Here is a 20,000-nt window from a genome sequence, read left to right as displayed (position 1 = left end):
CTTGGTAGATAGGCCTGCTATAATACAATTTAAATAATTATTTAAAATGTTTACAATGAATAGAAGAGTCTTTGCTACTCATAATCGAGCCCTTTTGATTAGATCAATGGATCGTATTTAATCAGAGTGAAATAAAGTAACACTTTCATTGGAATACATCTACCCCAATGTAATGCGTGCTAGTCTTAGCCTACTCTTTTTAGACGGTCCCTAACAGACTCCACCGGTGAGCGTCGTGCTTCGCGGACTGAAAGCAAGAGCCGCGTTTTCCCTAATGTGATCGAGTTGTCAAGGATTCACGTTTCCAACACTGTGGAAGGACGCCCGAGCTTCTGTCTTCAAAATAAGTTCAATCTGATGGGAGACTGGTCGCCTTTCTACGAGACATTGCGTTTGGAAAACGAAAGTGGTGGAGGGTGAAAATGAGTGAAGATGTGAAGCGGAGAGCTCCGAAAGAACACACGACTGATCCTCACAGCCGATTGAGTGAGTATAGAAATAAACCCAATAGCCTACCATTATACTTTTACATCTATGTTTTTGGTGGGGCTGTTTTCGAGGTTGTATGGTGAACGCACTACACGGACTCTAGTGGGCAACCAAGTTGACAAAGTTTACTTTGCACTATCTCCTATTTTGCCTGAGTAGGCAATCTTGGGACAAGTGCACCGCGGACAAGTTGACCCCTTCCACACACGCCGAGCATAGAGCTCTGAACCGTAAACCTGTCTTCCGTGAACGTGAACCCAAACTTCTTCTTTTTTTGGGGGGGGGGGGGGATAGCTCACTTTTTGTGTTGATTTTTGTATCTGTAATGAGAGTGTTTGACGCACAGGTTTGACAGGAGGGTCACCGTTCACAATCAATAGTGGCCCACGTGAGGCGGCCCCTGATGCACCCACTGTTTACACGGCGGATACCCCTCAAAATTATCGATTAGTGTATTGGCTCGCCCTTTTTTTTTAGTTGTGTGTTAAGATAAGATGTGTAGGCCTATGTATGCATGTAAATAAAAAGAACCCTCTTCAAAACAAGGTTTACAAAGTGCTTTACAATGTAGAAAAGCAGAAGAAAACCAGCGATTAAACACCAGCATAACTTAAAGCCAGTGTATGAAAAACGTTCCTTTAAGAGAGACGTAAATGTCTGGTTGTAGGACATGTCTGGTATCTATTCATGGAGGGCTGAGCAGCCGACCGTCTCTCTAGTATCTAGGCCACATTATGCCTCATTGGACCGTGGAATGTTGCAGCTTAATACACACCGGAGGAAAACCCCAACCTTTGCTCCACTGTCACAAAGCAACAGGCCTTCTTAAAACATCAACCGTTCGAACAAAACCCTGTTCTTCCTACCACCGAACGTAACAACGTAGAAAGCGCTACTTATTTCAGAAACCTACGTTTTTAGAAGGCAGGGAGAAACGGTGAGGCTGCTGCCAGAGATTTAGGAGACACCGCTGCCAGAGATGTTGTAACATGTTGTATAGCCCCGGGGAGAGCTGACGTTCACTATGGGTCCTAGTGAGGCAACGAGCGCAGTGTTCACAGCCGATAAATATTTAAATGAGCTAACCACGCTTCATGAAACATTTAGGTAGTATTCTATCAGATGGATATGTGTACGGGGAAGGTAATCAATCGAGGTATATTTTGTATGAATATTAGGTTCTCTAGACTTCGGCACGCACGCACGCACACATACACACTTTAATAAGTCGACAGGCTGCAACCCCCCCCCCCCCAATGAGAACAAAGTAAACAAGGTTCTTGTGTTGTGAACGGCTGCTCATGGATCCTGGTGCAGGCTGACTCACTCGGTTGTATCACAAAGTTCTTGCAGATGTGTCGGCCATTATTTTCAGCCTGTTAAGCCCCAATGCCCCCCAGAGGAGGTCTGAGGAGGCAATAGGAGGATATTGAAGGAAAAGTTTATGTATATATATATATATATATATATATATATATACTTACAGTTTATGCTTACTATCTTCTTTGATTTATCCGTGTGTATATATATTAATATCTAAATGTGTATATAAATGTAAATACATATATATGCACATTTATATATGTAACCCTCCCCCCCCCCCCTCAGGAGGAAGAATCAGGAACAGCTGTGAATGTTAATATTCTCACCGTCTTGTTTTGGTTTAGTGGTTCTGACTTCAGGAATCTTCATGTCGCAATTCAGCACCAGGATGTAAATCCAGGCAGCGCAATGAGCAGTCAAGAACGGTCGATCCGCCGAGTCACGTTAAAGGCATCTGGTTGAGTCAATTGGGAATCAAACGCAGGACCTTACGTTGTGAGTCAGGTGGTGACCTCCTCTGGGACCCTGAACGGGCCTGGCACTTCTTCTTTTTCTTTGGAGAGAAGAGAGGAGGTTTAACAATAAAGACGGATCTTGGAACTGGGCTGTAAAACAATTCTTAGATTTTCCTGCCTTTCTCTGTAAAAACTCGGAAGACTTTGGGGGTAATGATTCACTCTGGTGTACACAGCAGCACACATGGTGCACAATGATATTATTAGATGATATATTATGATACATTTATGATGTAATTTTAAAGAATGCATCATATATACAGCGTTCCCAATCCCAATATCTGCCGCCAACTTCCCTGAACCCCTCTGTTGTTTCCAGGTGTGCAGCCCAAGATGCAGCTGATGGATCACGGGGATGGTAAGTAGACCTCACAGTGATATCGTTCAGTAGAAAAGTTCAGTTTTATCCCAAAGCCTAGACCTGTATCCCAAAGACACAGGTCTTTAAGGATCTTAGGAGCAGTGTGGAGTTAGGCCATGAACTTGCTCAAGGGCGCCCACAGGTAGACTGCGGACATTCGGGTTCAAACTCTGAACCTTTTTTGGCTGGGAGCCAAACAGCCTGACCTAGACTATCCTGGCTCTCTGTAAACAATAAACCTGTTTCACAGGATACCAGTCATACACTAAATCCTCCTGGCCAGTTCAGAAAGTGAAAGCGGATCAGTGGTGAGGAGAAAGCCGTTTCAATTCCTCTAAACCCAGCAGGCTGGCTGATAAATGATATCTATCAGCTATCTACACATTTTAAACTCGGGCCAAGATAAGTACACTCCTCACCCAACCAAACTAACTGGGACCGGAGGTCTGTGTTAGAAGTTTAAAAGTTTCCAAAAGCCAAGTGCAGTGCCATGGTATTTTTCCACCCCCATTGCCACCATTTACCATTATTATATATCACTAACAAGACCGTTAAAATATTCTAAAAACAGTGTTATGTGTTTTGGTTTGAACTTTGGATAATGTTTTGGTTCAGCGCTCGCTCTGTTTACTGTTGTTTACGCAGACGAATAGGTTACTGGCAGCGTCTTCGACAGAGCTGGGTTGCTATGAGCCGGTTGCTATGAAGCGTGTTGCGTTAAAACACCCCAACAACAGTGAATTTTGACACTATACCTACAGTATATGGGTTATTTCTATTTGTTATCGTTTCCATTGTGTACCAACTGGATTATATGTGATTATTTGCTGGAGGGTTATTTTTAGGTATAATGTTTTTGGCTGGTTGAGTTAAACCTTCATTATTAGGTCGGAGATGGTTCGATACAGGTCAAGGTTTGGTGTGTCCTGGTGAAGTTCAGAGGGGGGGGGAGGAGTCTTTATAAATCAACCATTCAGAGATATCGGAAAATGTGAAAGGAAATGATACTACGCAAATATCGTAATGAGCCTCAGACGGGAAGGTGAAATGTTGTTTAAAGTGTACACAAATATAGCATAGAAGTTGAATTAAATCAAAGAATAATCTCATCATGAAAATTCTAGGGCCATTAATTCATCACTTCCTTATCGGGGAAGTTTTAAATAATAAGATGAGTGAACTCAGCAGTTCTGGAGCTAAACCCTGACCCTGGGCTTCTACTTCATCAACCTGTTGTTGAGCCAGGCGTGTTGTTGCTCTGTCTTTACAGGAAGTCATTCATCCCACGATGAACCCGCCGCAGAGAGAAGCGGCATGAAGCGACTCAGCACTCTGTGGTCGTCCTTCCGGCGCGGCAAGAAAGACCGTGAGTAACAGCACAGCTAGCCAGACGCTGGCCAGTGGCTAGCCCTTAAATGGTTAAATGGACGGCATTTATAGAGCGCTTTTTCTGCAACCAGTGGCCACCCAAAGCGCTTCACAATACTCACAATCACCCATTCGTACACACACCGATGGCGGAGTCAGCCATGCAAAGGTGACAGCCAGCTCGTCGGGAGCAGTTAGGTGCCTTGCTCAGGGACACCCGTGACACTCGGCCAGGAGGAGCCGGGGATTGAACTAGCAACCTTGCGGTTACCAGCCGACCCGCTGTACGTCCTGAGCCGCCCCAAACACCTGTCTGCGATGACCAGATTAGCATTCGCATGGAGGCAGAGCTTCCTCTTTCACAAAGGAATCATGACGATGTCAATTATAATATTATTGATATTAATTGGAATAATAATACTGTCTATAGCACTTTTTAGCATTTCTTTCACTATTATTAATAATTATGTATAGCACTTTTTAGCACATTTTCAAAGTGCTTTAAAAGACGATACAATTCCGATACAAAGACCTAAAAACTGATGGATAAAGACATTATTACATCGTGGTGGGGAAGGACAAGCCGTTTCGGTTACACAATTTCACTGGTCTACAAGTCAAAGTAGTCCAAAATAACTTGCGAAAGACAGTTAAAAAGAGGAAGAGAAGAGCAATCAGAAGTAATATAAATGCATAAAATATAAATGAAAAAATTATAAAGATACGCCGTCACATGAAAGCGAGAAGGTGAAAAAGATTTAAAAGAAGTGCTTCAAAGGGTGCTCAGTACTTAAATGTTTTTATTCCATTGGTTGGCAGGCATTTGTATACCAACATGCAGTCATACCAAGAACAGCAGCAGTAAAAACTGGTTGAATGTATGTTGTTAAAAGGGCTCTTTCTGTTGGTTTCTCTTCCCCTTTTGCATCAGCTGTTGTCATTCCTGGCCTAAACCCCTCCCTTTCTCTTCACCGTGTAGGGATTACGGGGAAAACCCTAACCCAGTTTAACCTGTGTTTCAATTAATTAAATAAATAATGATTTAAAACATGGGCATAGCATACTTTTCTCATGACAGTCGGTAGGGATGGGAATCACAAGAGAGGTCTCCCAATATTATATTATCACAATACTTATCGATTAACAATATTGACGCAATAAAATAAAAAAGATTGTATTGCAAAACGTGTGTAGACTACTGTGCTGTAGTACTATTTAAATTCAACGTGTACTCTTAAATTCAAATAAATAGAATGTGGTACTGTTTGCTGCTGGAACATAGCACTTTTAAACTTAATATTGAGCAACAGATTGACTGACTGATCTGATCAAAACTGCTAATCAATACGCTGCGAGTGCTCCTTTGTGGGGTGGCCATGTCTCCAGCCGTCGAGAAGGCTCTTTCTGCTGTAACGCTATTACCGGGGGAACAAAATGTCTCTTTGGGCCACAAAAGGATATCCGTCATGTGTTCTCCACCAGCTTGGTGGGTCTTCTGTGAGCACCAGTGGTGTGAATTCCTTTCGTAGGCTCCTCTCCTCCTCAGCTATGGCAGATAATGTTCCACCAGGAGTCCGACCAGGCACGCACACTAGCCCACATGACTTCCTCAGCTTGGCAGGGGATTCCGAATCCTTTTTTTAGCGGATCTACCGGCCGATTCCTCCTGGCGTTCCTGGTCTTGTGCGAGATGGTCTGCTGCATCGGTTCCTCCTTCCTTCCCTTCTTTGACGTTCTACAGCTGTACGAGCTCGCGGTGCTACAAGTGACAGAGCGGGACTCCTCACACATCACCTTAGGGCGCCACTTTCCTTGACTTTAAGGAACGGACTGTTTCCTTCGCCGTTCCCGATATCCGTCTCGTTCAGGGTGTGTGGATATCTCAGGGTGTCCGCGCATCCTTAAAAAGTCTTAAGTCTTAAATTCGTGTTTCTAAATTTAAGTCCTTAAAAAGTCTTAAATTCGTTACAAATGTCATATGCTGGTCTTAAATACTGTAACTCAGGGTCTTAAATTTGTCGGGGCAGGACTATTATTATTTTTTATTTTTTTTGTGGGTCTTTTCACGAAGGACATGTAGAGAGGCTTCTTTCTTGCTAGCTGCATATATAAACGATTATCTGCGTGCTTGCTAGCTAGTCTGCGACAATGGGTAGGTAGCAAATTCAAGGACAGTTGGCTGGAAAGCGTCCGTTCCGAAGTTGGCTCGCGTCTGTTGCCAACCCCCACCATCGCGTGTTTTAGGTCTTAAATTTCATTCAAGGTGGTATTAATAAGGTCTTAAAAAGGACTTAAATTTGACGTGCTGAAACTTGCAGAAACCCTTTTATCTGCGCTCCTCACTTCAGGAGAGAGCAGCGCTGCGCTGATGGCAGTTGCTCGGAGGGGCGCTGGGGCGTCTCGTGTGCAGTGTCCCGTGTCGCGCTGGCGTATTTAAGTCTTGAGCTTGTGGGCGGGAGCATCAACATCTTCTGCTTGGTCTCCCAAGCGTGGTTTGGAGACCGTGCTTGGAGACCGAGAAAGCCAGTTAGGTGCCGCACTCTGCGACAATATCGTGATATTGCTGGATCTATTTTTACTTTATTCGTTTCTTTATTTTTCCAACCCATACCGTCGGCCTGCTGCCTAAACTGCATCAATCACACAGGGTATGCTGTATTGAAGAAATGCACAAGTAATTTAGCATAGCACGTGTCTATGCGCTATGCTATATCTGGTTTGGACTATTTACTAGTTAGCCATTTAGCAGATGCTTTTATCAGGTGGACTGTGTGCGGAAACACCCTAGTCCCTAAAACAGGGGTCTAGTGTGGACTGGTGTTGCATGTATGTACTGCTGGAGTACACACTCATTTTGTTATGTCCAACAACTTTTTGTTTAATTTTTCTTATTTTTGTATCCTGTTTTCATCTTGAGGGCGCGATGATGCACACTTTGACACTGAACAACCACCATAGAAAGTGACACAGCTTCACCGATCCTCGTTACATGAACCCCTTAACGCCTAGCCCTCCAAAACCTAGACAAGAGAAACCTGGAGAAGTGACGCAGAAGACGGATCCCTCCTTCCAGGAAGGGCTAGGAGGGTGATGGGTACTGAAATGGGCTGTCGTGCATGATAACGGCAGTGTTGTGTCTCTCGTCTGCCGTTGGATCACTCCATGCTTGCGATAACCGCCGGCCCCATTGCAGTGCCACCGCCGAGCTGCCGAGCGGAAACATGTCGGTCTTGTTGGTTAAAATGTTGAAACCTGCAAGCATTGACGAGTTTACCACACTTAAAAACACGTTCAGAGGAAGAGGAAGTTACCATTCGAATGTGTGGGTATGTGTGAGATTGTATGTGTGTGTGTGGGTGCAAGTCAAAAGGTCAAAAGTCAAAGTTAATGTAATGTAAATGTATTTGTAAAGCACATTAAAAAAAAATAAAAAATTGACAAGTGCTATAAAAAACCAAGATAAAACAAAGAACAATAAATCAAGTTACAATCATACATTTGAGACGACGTTAATAATGGCAACAATATTATTATTAATAATAATAAAAGTAATAACAACGATAATATAGGCTAGAAGTTGCCACAATGCAGTGAATCGACGTGCAATCAGGATCAAAATACTTAAGGAGGCTAAAGTCAGCTGTATTGTCATTTACACAAATATACAAGGTTCCAATAAAGGAAGTATAAAGGATAAAATATTGGTAAAATGAAATAAAAAAGTAATGTTTACAGTAAAGAAGAAGTTCTCAAGCAGAAGTTGGGCGCCTGCTTGACTGATGGCTCCCCCCCTTTCCCTCCTCCCCTTTCCCCTCCCCCCCTCCCCCCCTCCTCCCCCAGGGTTAAAAGACGTGCCGGAGTCCCCGGTGGAGCCGGGCCCCGCGGAGCCCCTGGAGCGTGAGCCCCTGGAGCGTGAGCCCCGCGTTATCCGGGGCCAGTACTTCTTCGAGTACCTGGTGGTGGTCAGCCTGGTGAAGAGCGGCGGCGGCGGCGGCGGCTACGAGCCCCAGATCTCCTACCAGTTCCCCAAGGTCAGGGGGGAGGGGGGAGAGAGAGGGGGGAGGAGGGGGAGATGGGGAGGGGGAGTAGGAGAGGAGAGGGGAGGGGAGAGGGGTCAGGAGGGGAGATATGGGGAGGGGGGGAGATGGGAAGGGGGGTAGGAGATGGAAGAGGGCAGGAGGGGGAGGGGGGTAGGAGGGGGGTAGGAGGGGCCCGAGATGGGGCAGGAGGGGGGGAGAGGGGCAGGAGGGGGAATACCACTGTAGAAACCCCCTCGTTACAATCCCCCGACGAAACAGAAACCAAGAAGTAACTCTCCACACTTTCAGTTGTTCACGAACCCATCGGTAATAATGATCCTCAGAACAATGAACGTGCGTCTGTCCTCCCTCCCTCCCTCCAGAGAGACGGAATGGGGAGGTCTCAGAAGGAAGAGGAGGAGAAGATCCTGAAGGCCATCACTCTGTTCTGCTTCCCTGAGGGTATTGACTGGGCCCCCATGACAGAGTACCAGAGGTGGGCCCCCTACTCGCACGACTGCAGATTCCTCCGCCTCATTCTGTTGCCACTGCATGCCCTGGTTTTCTCACCTTCTGCACTCTCTCGCTCGGCGCATCCTGCTGATCATGCGGTACCTGTGGTCACGTGAACGTGCAACAATCTGTGCTTTTCACACTAAAAGCCCCCCTTGTGGTGTTGCGTTGTTGTGCTCGTTTGCAGCGAGACGTTCTCATTTGTTCTGGCTGAAACTTGGTTTCTGGGTTTATCACGTACTGCAAGCTCTCGCTCTGCGCATCCTGCTGTTCGTATCGTACCTGTGTTCCTGTGAACGTGCTGCGTGTAACAATCTGTGCTTTTCACACTAAAAGCCCCCCTTGTGGTGTTGTTGTGCTCGTTTTGCAGCGAGACGTTCTCATTCGTTCTGGCTGAAACTTGGTTTCTGGGTTTATCACGTACTGCAAGCTCTCGCTCTGCGCAACCTGCTGTTCGTATTGTACCTTTGGTCCTGTGAACGTGCTGCGTGTAACAATCTGTGCTTTTCACACTAAAAGCGCCCCTTGTGGTGTTGTGTTGTGCTCGTTTGCAGCGAGACGTTCTCGTTTGTTCTGACCGAGGTGGACGGCAGCAGGAAGAACGGATACTGCCGGAGGTTATTGGTGAGCATGTTTATGATGCTAGAGGTGTATGGGGTATATAGTGTACCTTGTAGATCATTGACTACCTTTCCTTCTTATTTCAGCCCAAAGGTAACAAAGCGTGCCCGCCAGAGGCTTACTGCATCATCAGCAAACTGGCCTGTTTTGGTCTCTTTTCCAAGGTACCGTCAACAAAGTGACATCATCCATGAAAACAATGGACTACCTATGATTTTAAAAAAGTCGTTCAGAATAATAAACAAAATCCTTACGTTACAAATCATTATATTTCGAAGATTTGAAAAATAATTACAATAATAATGTAATTCTATTTGTTTTATGAAATTTTCTTTTCTCCATTGTTTACTCTGTTCTCCACTTATACAGCTATTTCACAAATAATGTTTAATAGATGTGCCCTAAATATGTTCTAGGAATGCGTAACAAAGTGTAAAATCCTTTGGTCTGTCCTGCAACTCGATGATCAAAACAGCTCCCTGCTCCATTCTGCCTGCCCTGAAATCCAGTTTTACCTGATCTGTAACACAATGTGGCAAACAAAAGACACTTTGAAGGTGGTTTTACATTGTCACGAAACGTTGCAGAGAGCTGTGTCACGTTCAAGCTATTGTTGAGAACGCTTCCTGTAATGTCTTGAATTTATTGAAGTACGCACAACAAATAGACGCACACATACTTTTTAATGTAATTTATTTATAACTATACTATTTTCAAATGTGTACATACACACCAACACGGGTACAAAGATAGATCCCTCTACTTGGGCCACAACAGTTCCAACAAATTTAAGTCTGTGTTTTCCTTTCTTTTTTAATTAGTCGTGTTTCTCTTTAGACATCCGACAGAACACTTGAGAACCGTGCAAAGACCAAATGAGCGTCTAAAGATGCAAAGCGTAACCGTCCTTCCTCGACATTCGCTCTCTTCTCGGCTGCAGATCTTCGACGAGGTGGAGAAGCGCCGGCAGAAGTCCATGGCCATGATCTACCCCTTCATGCAGAAGCTGAGGGAGTCCCCGTTCCCTGCGCCCGGGAACAGTGTGGAGATCAAGAGCCACATCCCAGAGTCCGGAACCGAGGTGAGGCTTAGTTATGGTTCCATGTCGACACAACGCAAGGGGGTTTACGGACCCCTTACGTCTTTGCGGACCCTCCTTGCGTCCACCCCAAGGGCCGGACGTGCACCTCCCAGAGACATGTAATCATTCGTCGAGGCGACGCAGCAGCAAGGGCTGTGATTGGTCCGCTCACTAAAACCCGACGCAGAACCATAAAGTTATGCTTTGAATTATTGTCGTGTTTTGTATTCTGTATCCCTGGTTGTCCGAATGTGTGGTATTTTTTTATAGTGGTTCGGTTATGGCTGAGTGTGGCGTCTTCGCCGGAGTTATTGTAAATGAGGATTGGCTTTATTTTCATTTAGCAGACACTTGAATCCATAGTGACAGTGATTAAGGAGTGCACTATTAATGCTGCCAATTGTGTCTGCACACCTCTATTTTATGTTTGTCTGTAATCATTACAGTGTGTGTTCGTGCCTGCGTGATAGTGAAGGTCAAAGGTTACATTTAAACGTGATAGGAACAAGGGAGAGCTTTCATGGCCCGGACACGATTAAGACCTACTTTACGTTAGAACCCATGATTGCCTCAATCTCCCTGCAATAACACCATGTCCAGTTTACAGCCCTATGAGACGGCATCAAATAAACACCAAGGACTTAGTGATACGTTCAGCGATTCTCAATCAGATAGGCTTCCACGCAGCCCGTCGAAATCTCGCTCTCATTGCGTGATAAAAAACGATTAAAAAAATAAACAATATCATCATTAGATGTCACTTCCCACAACACACACACGCACACGCACAAACACACGCACCCTTGGGTGGCATATTTTTAGCAGGGCAAAGCAACGCCTCCCTGAGTGACTGTACTAAAGTGTAACACGATAATACAGGTCTATCCTGTAGTTGGCGATGGGTGTTGAACTCAGAGAGGTTGGCTAATGGAGGACATGCTCAGACACATCTGAGAGCAGACGCACCGTGCTACACTCACACACGCAGCAGAACTGGCATCGCAAGCCATGCAGCCTGCTCGGCAGCTCTTGTTGGTTTTCTTTTTTCCGTAACTTGAGATCTCTCGATCAGGGATAGGCAGAGAATGGCCTGATCCTACCTGCCGTTGCCATTTCCATGCAAAAACTACGGAGACATGGTTTGATTTAAAGGCTTTCTTCAGTTGACTTAAAGCGAACGTAATAGGCCTAAATCATCAATGAAATGGAAGGTGCTATTTAAAAAGGGGACATTTTAGTCGTTGTAATACAATATAGTAAGGTCATTTCAGGCCCAAATCCGAAGAGTCACACATGTTCTGAAATAAGTCTGACCTCTGGTCGATCTAAAATTCCCCGGAATGTCAGGTTCAACGTCCGACAAGGTCCATGAACGCGCCGGCGGCTGCCTACCTGAGCCTCACCTGATACGGGATAAGGGGCCTGTACGCGGACCTCGCCACACCTTCACTATTCAAACAGCGTCCCTCTCTTATCAACCCGTTTAACAGTGAAGACAAGGGCAAACTCTTTGTTTAATGGGTAAGCCTCAAGGGCTTGTGATTGCCTCGGCCCACAGGTCGCGTTCTGGTTTATCTGTGTTTCTTTGCAAGACACTTTTCGGTTTACTATAATGCACTCTGCCAGCAACATTTGGCCTGTCCCCATACTGAAAGGATTTTCCTGTTGTGGACTTTCCCTGTCGTTATTTCCATATCTGAGGATCGTTGGTCATGGGGGAAGTAACAGGAAGAACGGGTCAATAGGTGTACAGGAGGACAATAGGGTTTGATGCGCGGAGGCAGAAGCCTGCACTATAAGCTGTTATAGTGCAGCGCGAGCGCAGTTAATCAGCGAGACTGTGAGAAGCATCACAAGGATCCGAACAGGATCTGATTGTGTTACACGTAGTGTTGACACGACAGTAGTGACGGGATCTGTTGATTTGAGGCGTAATCACCCTAGGAAACGTGGCTTGTTTGTTTAATCCTTCGGTGTTGACGTTCATAAAACAGTGGAGTGCAGCCGACATCCTTTCGGCTTATTCACACCACTTTTCTTTGAACGACATACAAAAACATACTTTATTTATTTTCATTTAAATTCATTGAGGGCAAAGCCCTCATTTGCAATGAATGAATGGATCCACGGTGTTAATACCTAGCTCATGCTGCAGGGTGTTCCAGGCTGGTGGGGCATAAAAACTAAAAGCAGTTTTCCGATCTTTAATGGCAACCTGACATTCCGTGTCTGGTAGGGGCTTGAACACCAGTCAATCAATGATGCGATATAGGCAGGAAGCTTCCCTAAAAATGCTTTTTATAAATAAATACAAATGCGAATCGCGCCTTGTGGATAGATATATACAATTGTGGGTGCAGTGTGCACATCCCCAAATCAGTCATACACCCAAAATGGGGAGTCCTAGAACCGGTGTTGGCTAGTATAGAGCTTTCTCTGTTGTGATGGGTCAACACTTTCCTTGTTGGTTAGCTTTTGGCTACCTGCTAACTGTTTGTTTGAGCCATTCGGTAACTCTGTTTCATGTCTAGTTTACATGGATGTCTGGTGTGTAGTTTGCTGGATGTCTGGTTTCTACTTTGCTGGATGTCTAGTTAGCTGGATGTCTGGTTTCTAGTTTGCTGGATGTCTAGTTAGCTGGATTTCTAGTTAGCTGGATGTCTAGTTAGATGGATGTCTGGTTTCTAGTTAGCTGGATGTCTAGTTAGCTGGATGTCTAGTTAGCTGGTGTCCAGTTAGCTGGATGTATTGGGTCTAGTTAGCTGGATGTCTAGTTAGCTGGATGTCTAGTTAGCTGGATGTCCAGTTAGCTGGATGTCCAGTTAGCTGGATGTCTAGTTAGCTGGATGTATTGGGTCTAGTTAGCTGGATGTCTAGTTAGCTCGATGTCTAGTTAGCTCGATGTCTAGTTAGTTGGATGTATTGGGTCTAGTTAGCTTGATGTCTAGTTAGCTGGATGTCTAGTTAGTTGGATGTATTGGGTCTAGTTGGCTTGATGTCTAGTTAGCTCGATGTATTGGGTCTAGTTAGCTTGATGTCTAGTTAGCTGGATGTATTGGGTCTAGTTCGCTTGAGTTCTAGTTAGCTCGATGTATTGGGTCTAGTTAGCTTGATGTCTAGTTAGCTTGATGTATTGGGTCTAGTTAGCTTGATGTCTAGTTAGCTTGATGTATTGGGTCTAGTTAGCTTGATGTCTAGTTAGCTGGATGTCTCTGGTGTCGGGGAGGTCTCCGGTCTGGTGTCATGGAAGCCTCTCTTCATTTAAAGTGTCCGGGGACCTTACGACGGTGTCCCCCCCCCCCCCCCCCCTCGCCTCCCCCCCCTCCCAGATCATCAAGTTGACGCGGCCGCTGGACTCCTGGCTGGAGCACGTGAACTTCGCCACGCTGTGCGGCTGTCTGAGCAACCAGGAGATCCTGCTGGTGTTCGCCGCCGCCGTCCTGGAGAGGAGGATCGTCTTCATCGCCGAAGAGCTGGGGTAGGAGAACACGTCCGTCTCCGGAGGAACGACCTCTGTGCGCAACGCGTGGCTGGAGCCGTTTTGTTATTGCTTTCTTACCGTGGTCGGAATGCGTAATATTAGTTTTTCGAGCCATCTGTTTAGCTTAAAAGCACAATCGGATCACTCAAATGACTTTTTTTTTGGATCAATCAGATTGCTCGAAATGTTTACCTTTTTCGATCAATCACATCGCTCCAAAAAGAATAATCGTATCGGATCAAGGGGAAAATGTGGGGGTTGAATCATAACCTCCATTTTTTTTGCCTATAAAATAACAATAGTTTAGCGCTGCATGCGGCACTCGCCTAATAATCACTTGTCGTGTGTGTGTGTGTGTGTGTGTGTGTGTGTGTGTGTGTGTGTGTGTGTGTGTGTGTGTGTGTGTGTGTGTGTGTGTGTGTGTGTGTGTGTGTGTGTGTGTGTGTGTGTGTGTGTGTGTGTGTGTGTGTTCCTTCAGAACGTTGTCCCAGGTGGCCCATGCTGTCTCGGCCCTGCTGTACCCCTTCACCTGGCAGCACACCCTAATCTCCATTGTGCCCAGCATCCTCATCGACGTTGTCATGGCGCCCACGCCCTACCTGCTGGGGGTCCAGAAGAAGATGGTGGATTTGATCGATGACAAGTGCGACGTGAGTTTCTCCCGTAGGAGAAGAAACTCTCCCGAGTCATGCTTCCCATGCAGGAACTTGTTCTGCATGAAGTCATCGGTTTGGCAGATGTTGCGAACCAAAGAGACTCAGAATTGAGGCTGAGAACGGGGGAAAGTGTTCAATAAATAGGTGCAGAGGAGCTAAATCGGACCCAGAGCTTTTATTTAGCATTATTATATCAAAGTTTACCTCAACAGTGAGCTAGAACAAGTTGCGTTACTTTTCTTTTCCATCAGGGATCTCCAGATTTAGACTTCCAAACAAAAGATAACCCAGTTGAATCTTGACCTTTTATAGAGGGAATCCGCACACGAATGAAGGAGTGGAATGCATGCTTATGGTGCTATCCATTTGTATGGTACGCCAGTACGTTCTAGTCGTAAATTGTAAATCTCCCAGCTTTCTTGCAGCATTTCCCAGAGGAACACCCCCTTTTGGTCGGTCCCACTCGCTATTCTTCAAAACGAAAATGGCTGCGCCAGTAAAGAGATTTATTTTCTTTGTATTTTGTACCACGTTCGTCATTATATTGATTTGAAATGCTCTTACACATTTGATTGCAATCCTACTTTATTCCGATCACCAATTTATGCATTGCTGTGCGTGCAATGCAATGTAAAGTTGCGTTGTTTGTTTTCGAGCTGGTTTGCTAAAGAGGCTAACACAGCTAACAATAACAATGACTAGCCAATGTGAAACGGGAACGCTAGAAGTGCTGCAATACAGGAAATTACGTCACGTTCTCGCTAGAGCAGGTCGGACGTACCGGCGTACCATACAAATGGATAGCACCATTACTATTCCTTCTCCCCCTGTGTGTATTCAGTCCCTTGTGACTCTGCTGCTCCACACAGATGCTGTTGGTGGACTTGTCGGAGAACAGGACAGAGACGTTCATCGCTTCAGTAAGACGGCCGTCTGTTTAGTAACATCAAAATGTCATCCAGGAAGCAACATCGAAATGTGATCTCTGAACACTTTTATCTGATTGTGTAGTGTTGACACGACAGTAGTGACGTCATCTGTTGATTGAGGTGTCATCACCCTATGAAACGTGGCTCGTGTGTTTATCCTAATCCGTTAATCAACAGAGGAGTATTGGCTAAGGGCCAATCAGCAGACATCCTTTCAGCCTATTCACACCACTTTTTCTTTGAACGACATACGAAAACATTCTTGATTTACTTGATTAAACTCGAAAATTTAAATGGGATCCCTAAAATTAGAGTTTGAGATCACATTTTGAGATGACTGCCTCAAAAGGTAATCTTGGAGGAAATCCTCAAAATGCCGGTCATGTGTTTCAGATCGGCGATGAGAGATCCATCTTACCTCCAAAGCTGCATGACGAGATCCTGCTGGCCCTGGAGAACAAGAAGGAGAAAGCTAGTTAGTAAAGTGCTCACAACAACACACACACATGCTGTGTTCCAATATCCATACTATCCGTACTTACTAGCCTTAGTTTGAGTACGTAGGGCGTTCAAATTCAGATGGGGCGAAAATAAGTGTACTGAAAGGACCCGGATGGTGTACTCAAAACGGTCAAATCGCGAAGTGTGGATCGATGTACACTTTTCGTACTCTTCTGTAGTTTGTATAGCTTTTATAGCTTTTTATATCTGCTAGGCGTAAAGAGTTCACCATTCAAGGGATGTTTATCGCGGGGGAGAAGCCGCGGCGGCAGTCGTGATTGTAATTTTCGGTTAGTGCACTACGGAGTATTCGATTTGGATCAACACTGACATCTGAAAATGAGCGCACTTAGTGAGTGCAGATGGTGTACTACGTTTATGTGTACTCATGGAAGTATGGATATTGGAACGCAGCAACAGTCTTACAGGCTCACACACACACACACACACACACACACACACACACACACACACACACACACACACACACACACACACACACACACACACACAGTCACACACACAGTCACACACACAGTCTCACACACACACACACAGTCTCACACACAGTCTCACACGCAGGCAAAACAATCAAACGTACAGGCAAAAGTCAAACAGAAACATGCACGCACACAGTGTCACACACACAGTCCCGCACACATACACACAGGCACGTACGCACACACAGTTTCAAAAACCAACGGTCACACAGTCACACACACTAAATTGATAGCCTCTGAATGGAAACATGTCAGCTATAAAGTTAGTTCAAAAAAAGCAAACTTTACACAAATCTCCCATCTGGGATCAATAAAGTTGAATCTTGTTCAAAGTAACGCGAGGCCTGATGCAGTGGGCCTAGATCTCTGCTGAAGGGGAAAAAATTATATCTATATTTTTCATTTTCTGTTATTGATGCTCTGTACTGGAAACATGAATACCGTGAGTTAATAATGTGTTTTATTTATTAACTCCAGCCGTGGAGGAGTGGAACCGGGTGGTGTCCGAGGCCTTCCTGGGCTTCTTTGTGAAGACGGTGGGCCACTACGCCTCGTACCTGACCTCTAGTGGCGGGGCGGAGGCGCGCAGGACGTTCCAGAGCCGGGCCTTCTACAAGTCCATCAAGAGCAACACCACCCGGCACTTTGTCAAGAAGTTCATGCAGACGCAGATGTTCGACATCTTCATCCAGGAGGCGGAGCAGCGACAGGCCGGGACGCATCAAGGTACGTCAGCGCGCACCTGCGTGGGATATTTTTTCCAAATGTTGGGAAGATCAGGGATGTTTCCTGGAAAGCGTTGACTGACAAACTGTGTTTTTGTGTTTTTATCACCCCAGGAATTTTCCATCAGAAGATTCAGGAATACCAGAATAATGGGAAAGCGGAGAAGAAGAAGCGGTGAATACTACGGCCCACAGAGATGAAGGCATATTAAATAATTTAACATCGCCTCCGGAACAGTTTATTCCATAAGTAGGTTCTGGAATAAAGGAACATGGACCAGACCCAAGGAAACGATGCATACTCCCAATATAAGCTGTGTACATCTGGGACAAACAGTTAAATTAAGTCCATTATTGTTGCCTGTAAATACGATTCATTGATTTTGTGTGTCTCTATATGAACGCGTTTGTAGCGCTGTATCTTTTAATTGTATTTTTATGAATCTAGAAAAAGTGATAATTGTGCTGCTATTTTACCATTGATTTTAATCTAAAGTCAGAGGGGCGGTTAATTTTAAAAGAAGGAATGAACCTGTCGACCCATCGTTGGATAAGACCACTTTGTGTATGATGTGACTGTTGCGTTGCCCCGGTTAGCTTTTGTTAGCGGTGAGCGCTAACACAAGAACAGCTCATAGGATTAGCTTGCGCTCTTTCCTGTCTTAAAGGTACAATTACATGGGAAAACTAGTATTCATTTTTAGAATTCAACTCATTTTATTGTTTTTTTTCTCCAAAGACCGAACTGACGCCGGGTAGCACTGCTGTCAGGTTTGATATTGTCGTATCACTGTATCGCATGGGGACAAGCCACTGTCGTCAGTCATGAATAAACATGTTTGATTTATATGTGACATTTTTGATTGGCATATTTGGGTGTCGTAGACTCAGGCTGGGCATTTAAATTAGTTTGCTTGCATAGAAGAGCCTCAAGAATGATAAATAACACATTTGACCGAGTGTTGGCGACAAGGCTTGCAAAGAAGTGTTATTGTCTGGTAAAAAATAGTTTCAGCTATCCAACTTAAATACATGGCAATATTGATGATTAGGCATAAATGGATTCACTTTAGTATTTGGCACGAGACATAAATGTAGCTTGTTTATCAACAGTATTAATGAACAATAAGGCCAGCATGGGAGAATGGCTAAATGTGTACCCATCTGTCATTAAGATAAAGGGTCAGCTTCTCCTACTAGAGGGATTTAGCGCTAACAGTAGCCAAAGGGCAACAATCGGGCTGGATCACTTAAGTATCTTGAAAAAGAAACGGTTGTAATTTTTCTCAAGAAAAAAATCGTATGTTTCTTCTTGAATAATTATATTCTTAATTTTAACTAATTTTAATACCATCCTCTTACGTTATTAATAAATGTAGCCTTTTTCATTGGTAGGCTACTACCGATTTTATATATTATTATTAAAATGTCATCTCATTGTAATTTGTTGCTACTCAGTAAGTAAAATGTGGTATATTATTAGAATAATATAGAAAAGGCTAAGGTCAAGGCTATGCTATGCTAAAGAGACAAAGTGTTGATCACTTCTTAGTATTTTACTAACTACAGAGATTGGAGGTGATTGAACGCTTGGCGCAAAAGTGAGACTACTTAAAAATAAATAAAAGAATGGAATGAAACAACTTATTATGGCTGGTTAATAGCCTAAATGTAAGAAATTATTAAAAAAAATAATAATAATTATAGGCATCGGAGACATTGAGGAATGAATCTTCATCTTCCTCTATGAAGGAGCTTGGTAGAATTCCTTCCTCGGTAATTTCCTAAGAATGATCTTAGTTGTGTCCCCAGGGGACACGACAATCCCCTACTGTCGTTACTGTCTGGCGAGCCGCGGGTCAGACTGCAGTCCCCCACTCCACCTAGAGGGGCCGCCAGTGCACACTAACCTCGGTTCCTCCCTCTCCTGCCAGGTCGCTGTGTCCCCCGGCCACACCGACCTGGAGACGCCTACGCTTCTTGTTGGCTCCACATCGCGGTGGGTGTTTGGGTTATATTTAGTGTATCCACAGGGTTTCACCATAAAGGCTACTGATACGTTCAAATGTTGCAGCCACAAAATAGGACTTTTTATGTGGCGCCCACGCACGAACCTGGAATTTAAATGTTTATTTGGATATGTGATGTTTGGAAGGAATTTCTCATCATAATTCTTCATCGTTTGTTACTCTTTTTTTGTTGGCTATGCTAGTCAGAAAAAAACACACCTCAAACTGAACTACTTATCATCCTTTACGCACATCATCATACGCACACACACACACACACACACACACACACACACACACACACACACACACACACACACACACACACACACACACACACACACACACACACACACACACACACACACACACACACACACACACACAAGCCTACCTTGCTCCACATCATAGGCACACGCTGCGCGCTGTATGCGCCGTGGAGCCCGGAGGATGACGGCGGACGAGCCCGCTGCAGCACCCTGTGGTCCCCTGGCCGAGCCCGCCTCCCTGGGTCCCGCCGCAAGGAGCTAAGGATGAGGGGCGACCTGGTCCTGGCTCTGCGGCTCTGCCTCCTCCTCCTCTCCGCCTCGTGTCTCCATCCCGCCGGAGGTAAGCGCAGCGCCGGTTCCCGGACGCGGTCCACCGTTGGAGACTATGGTCGTAAATGGGTTTCCTTGGTGGTTTTCTGCTTTAAATGGAGTTCCGTCCTTTTGCCGTTAAACACTTGTAAATTGGGTCAGATACGGGTGATGATGTTTGACTTCTACACAACTTGTCACAGAGACTATATGATATTCATACAGAGATAGAAATGTATATAGTATACTATACATTTAAATTAGGTTAAACAAGTTAAACCCATCCTATTGGTTACGACTCCTACCGTGGAATAGCATAGGGTCATTTTTC

The 20,000-nt window shown here is 44.9% G+C and overlaps 2 protein-coding genes across 2 annotated transcripts in view; both read left to right on the top strand.

The window, feature by feature from the left end:
• The first annotated feature begins 193 nt into the window (after positions 1-193).
• LOC130387349 (DENN domain-containing protein 2D-like) lies at positions 194-18,360 on the top strand. The gene is made up of 14 exons (XM_056596383.1): positions 194-486; positions 2,647-2,685; positions 3,959-4,054; positions 7,897-8,087; positions 8,459-8,571; positions 9,143-9,212; positions 9,296-9,373; positions 10,150-10,290; positions 13,620-13,768; positions 14,250-14,421; positions 15,297-15,347; positions 15,750-15,831; positions 16,835-17,083; positions 17,197-18,360. Exons 1-14 carry the CDS (start codon positions 423-425, stop codon positions 17,259-17,261), a joined length of 1,560 nt encoding a protein of 519 aa, XP_056452358.1. The 5' UTR covers positions 194-422; the 3' UTR covers positions 17,262-18,360.
• A 1,191-nt stretch (positions 18,361-19,551) lies between these two features.
• The window catches only part of igsf21b (immunoglobin superfamily, member 21b), an 11,472-nt gene continuing 11,023 nt past the window's right edge, over positions 19,552-20,000 (top strand). The window contains exon 1 of the mRNA XM_056596371.1: positions 19,552-19,700. Within this exon, the coding sequence (XP_056452346.1) occupies positions 19,625-19,700 (76 nt within the window). The 5' untranslated portion in view covers positions 19,552-19,624. The remainder of the gene's footprint in view (positions 19,701-20,000) is intronic.

Source organism: Gadus chalcogrammus, chromosome 1, assembly GCF_026213295.1.
Source record: "Gadus chalcogrammus isolate NIFS_2021 chromosome 1, NIFS_Gcha_1.0, whole genome shotgun sequence".
Classification (NCBI taxonomy): domain Eukaryota; kingdom Metazoa; phylum Chordata; class Actinopteri; order Gadiformes; family Gadidae; genus Gadus; species Gadus chalcogrammus.
This window is presented reverse-complemented; position numbering and strand designations above follow the sequence as displayed.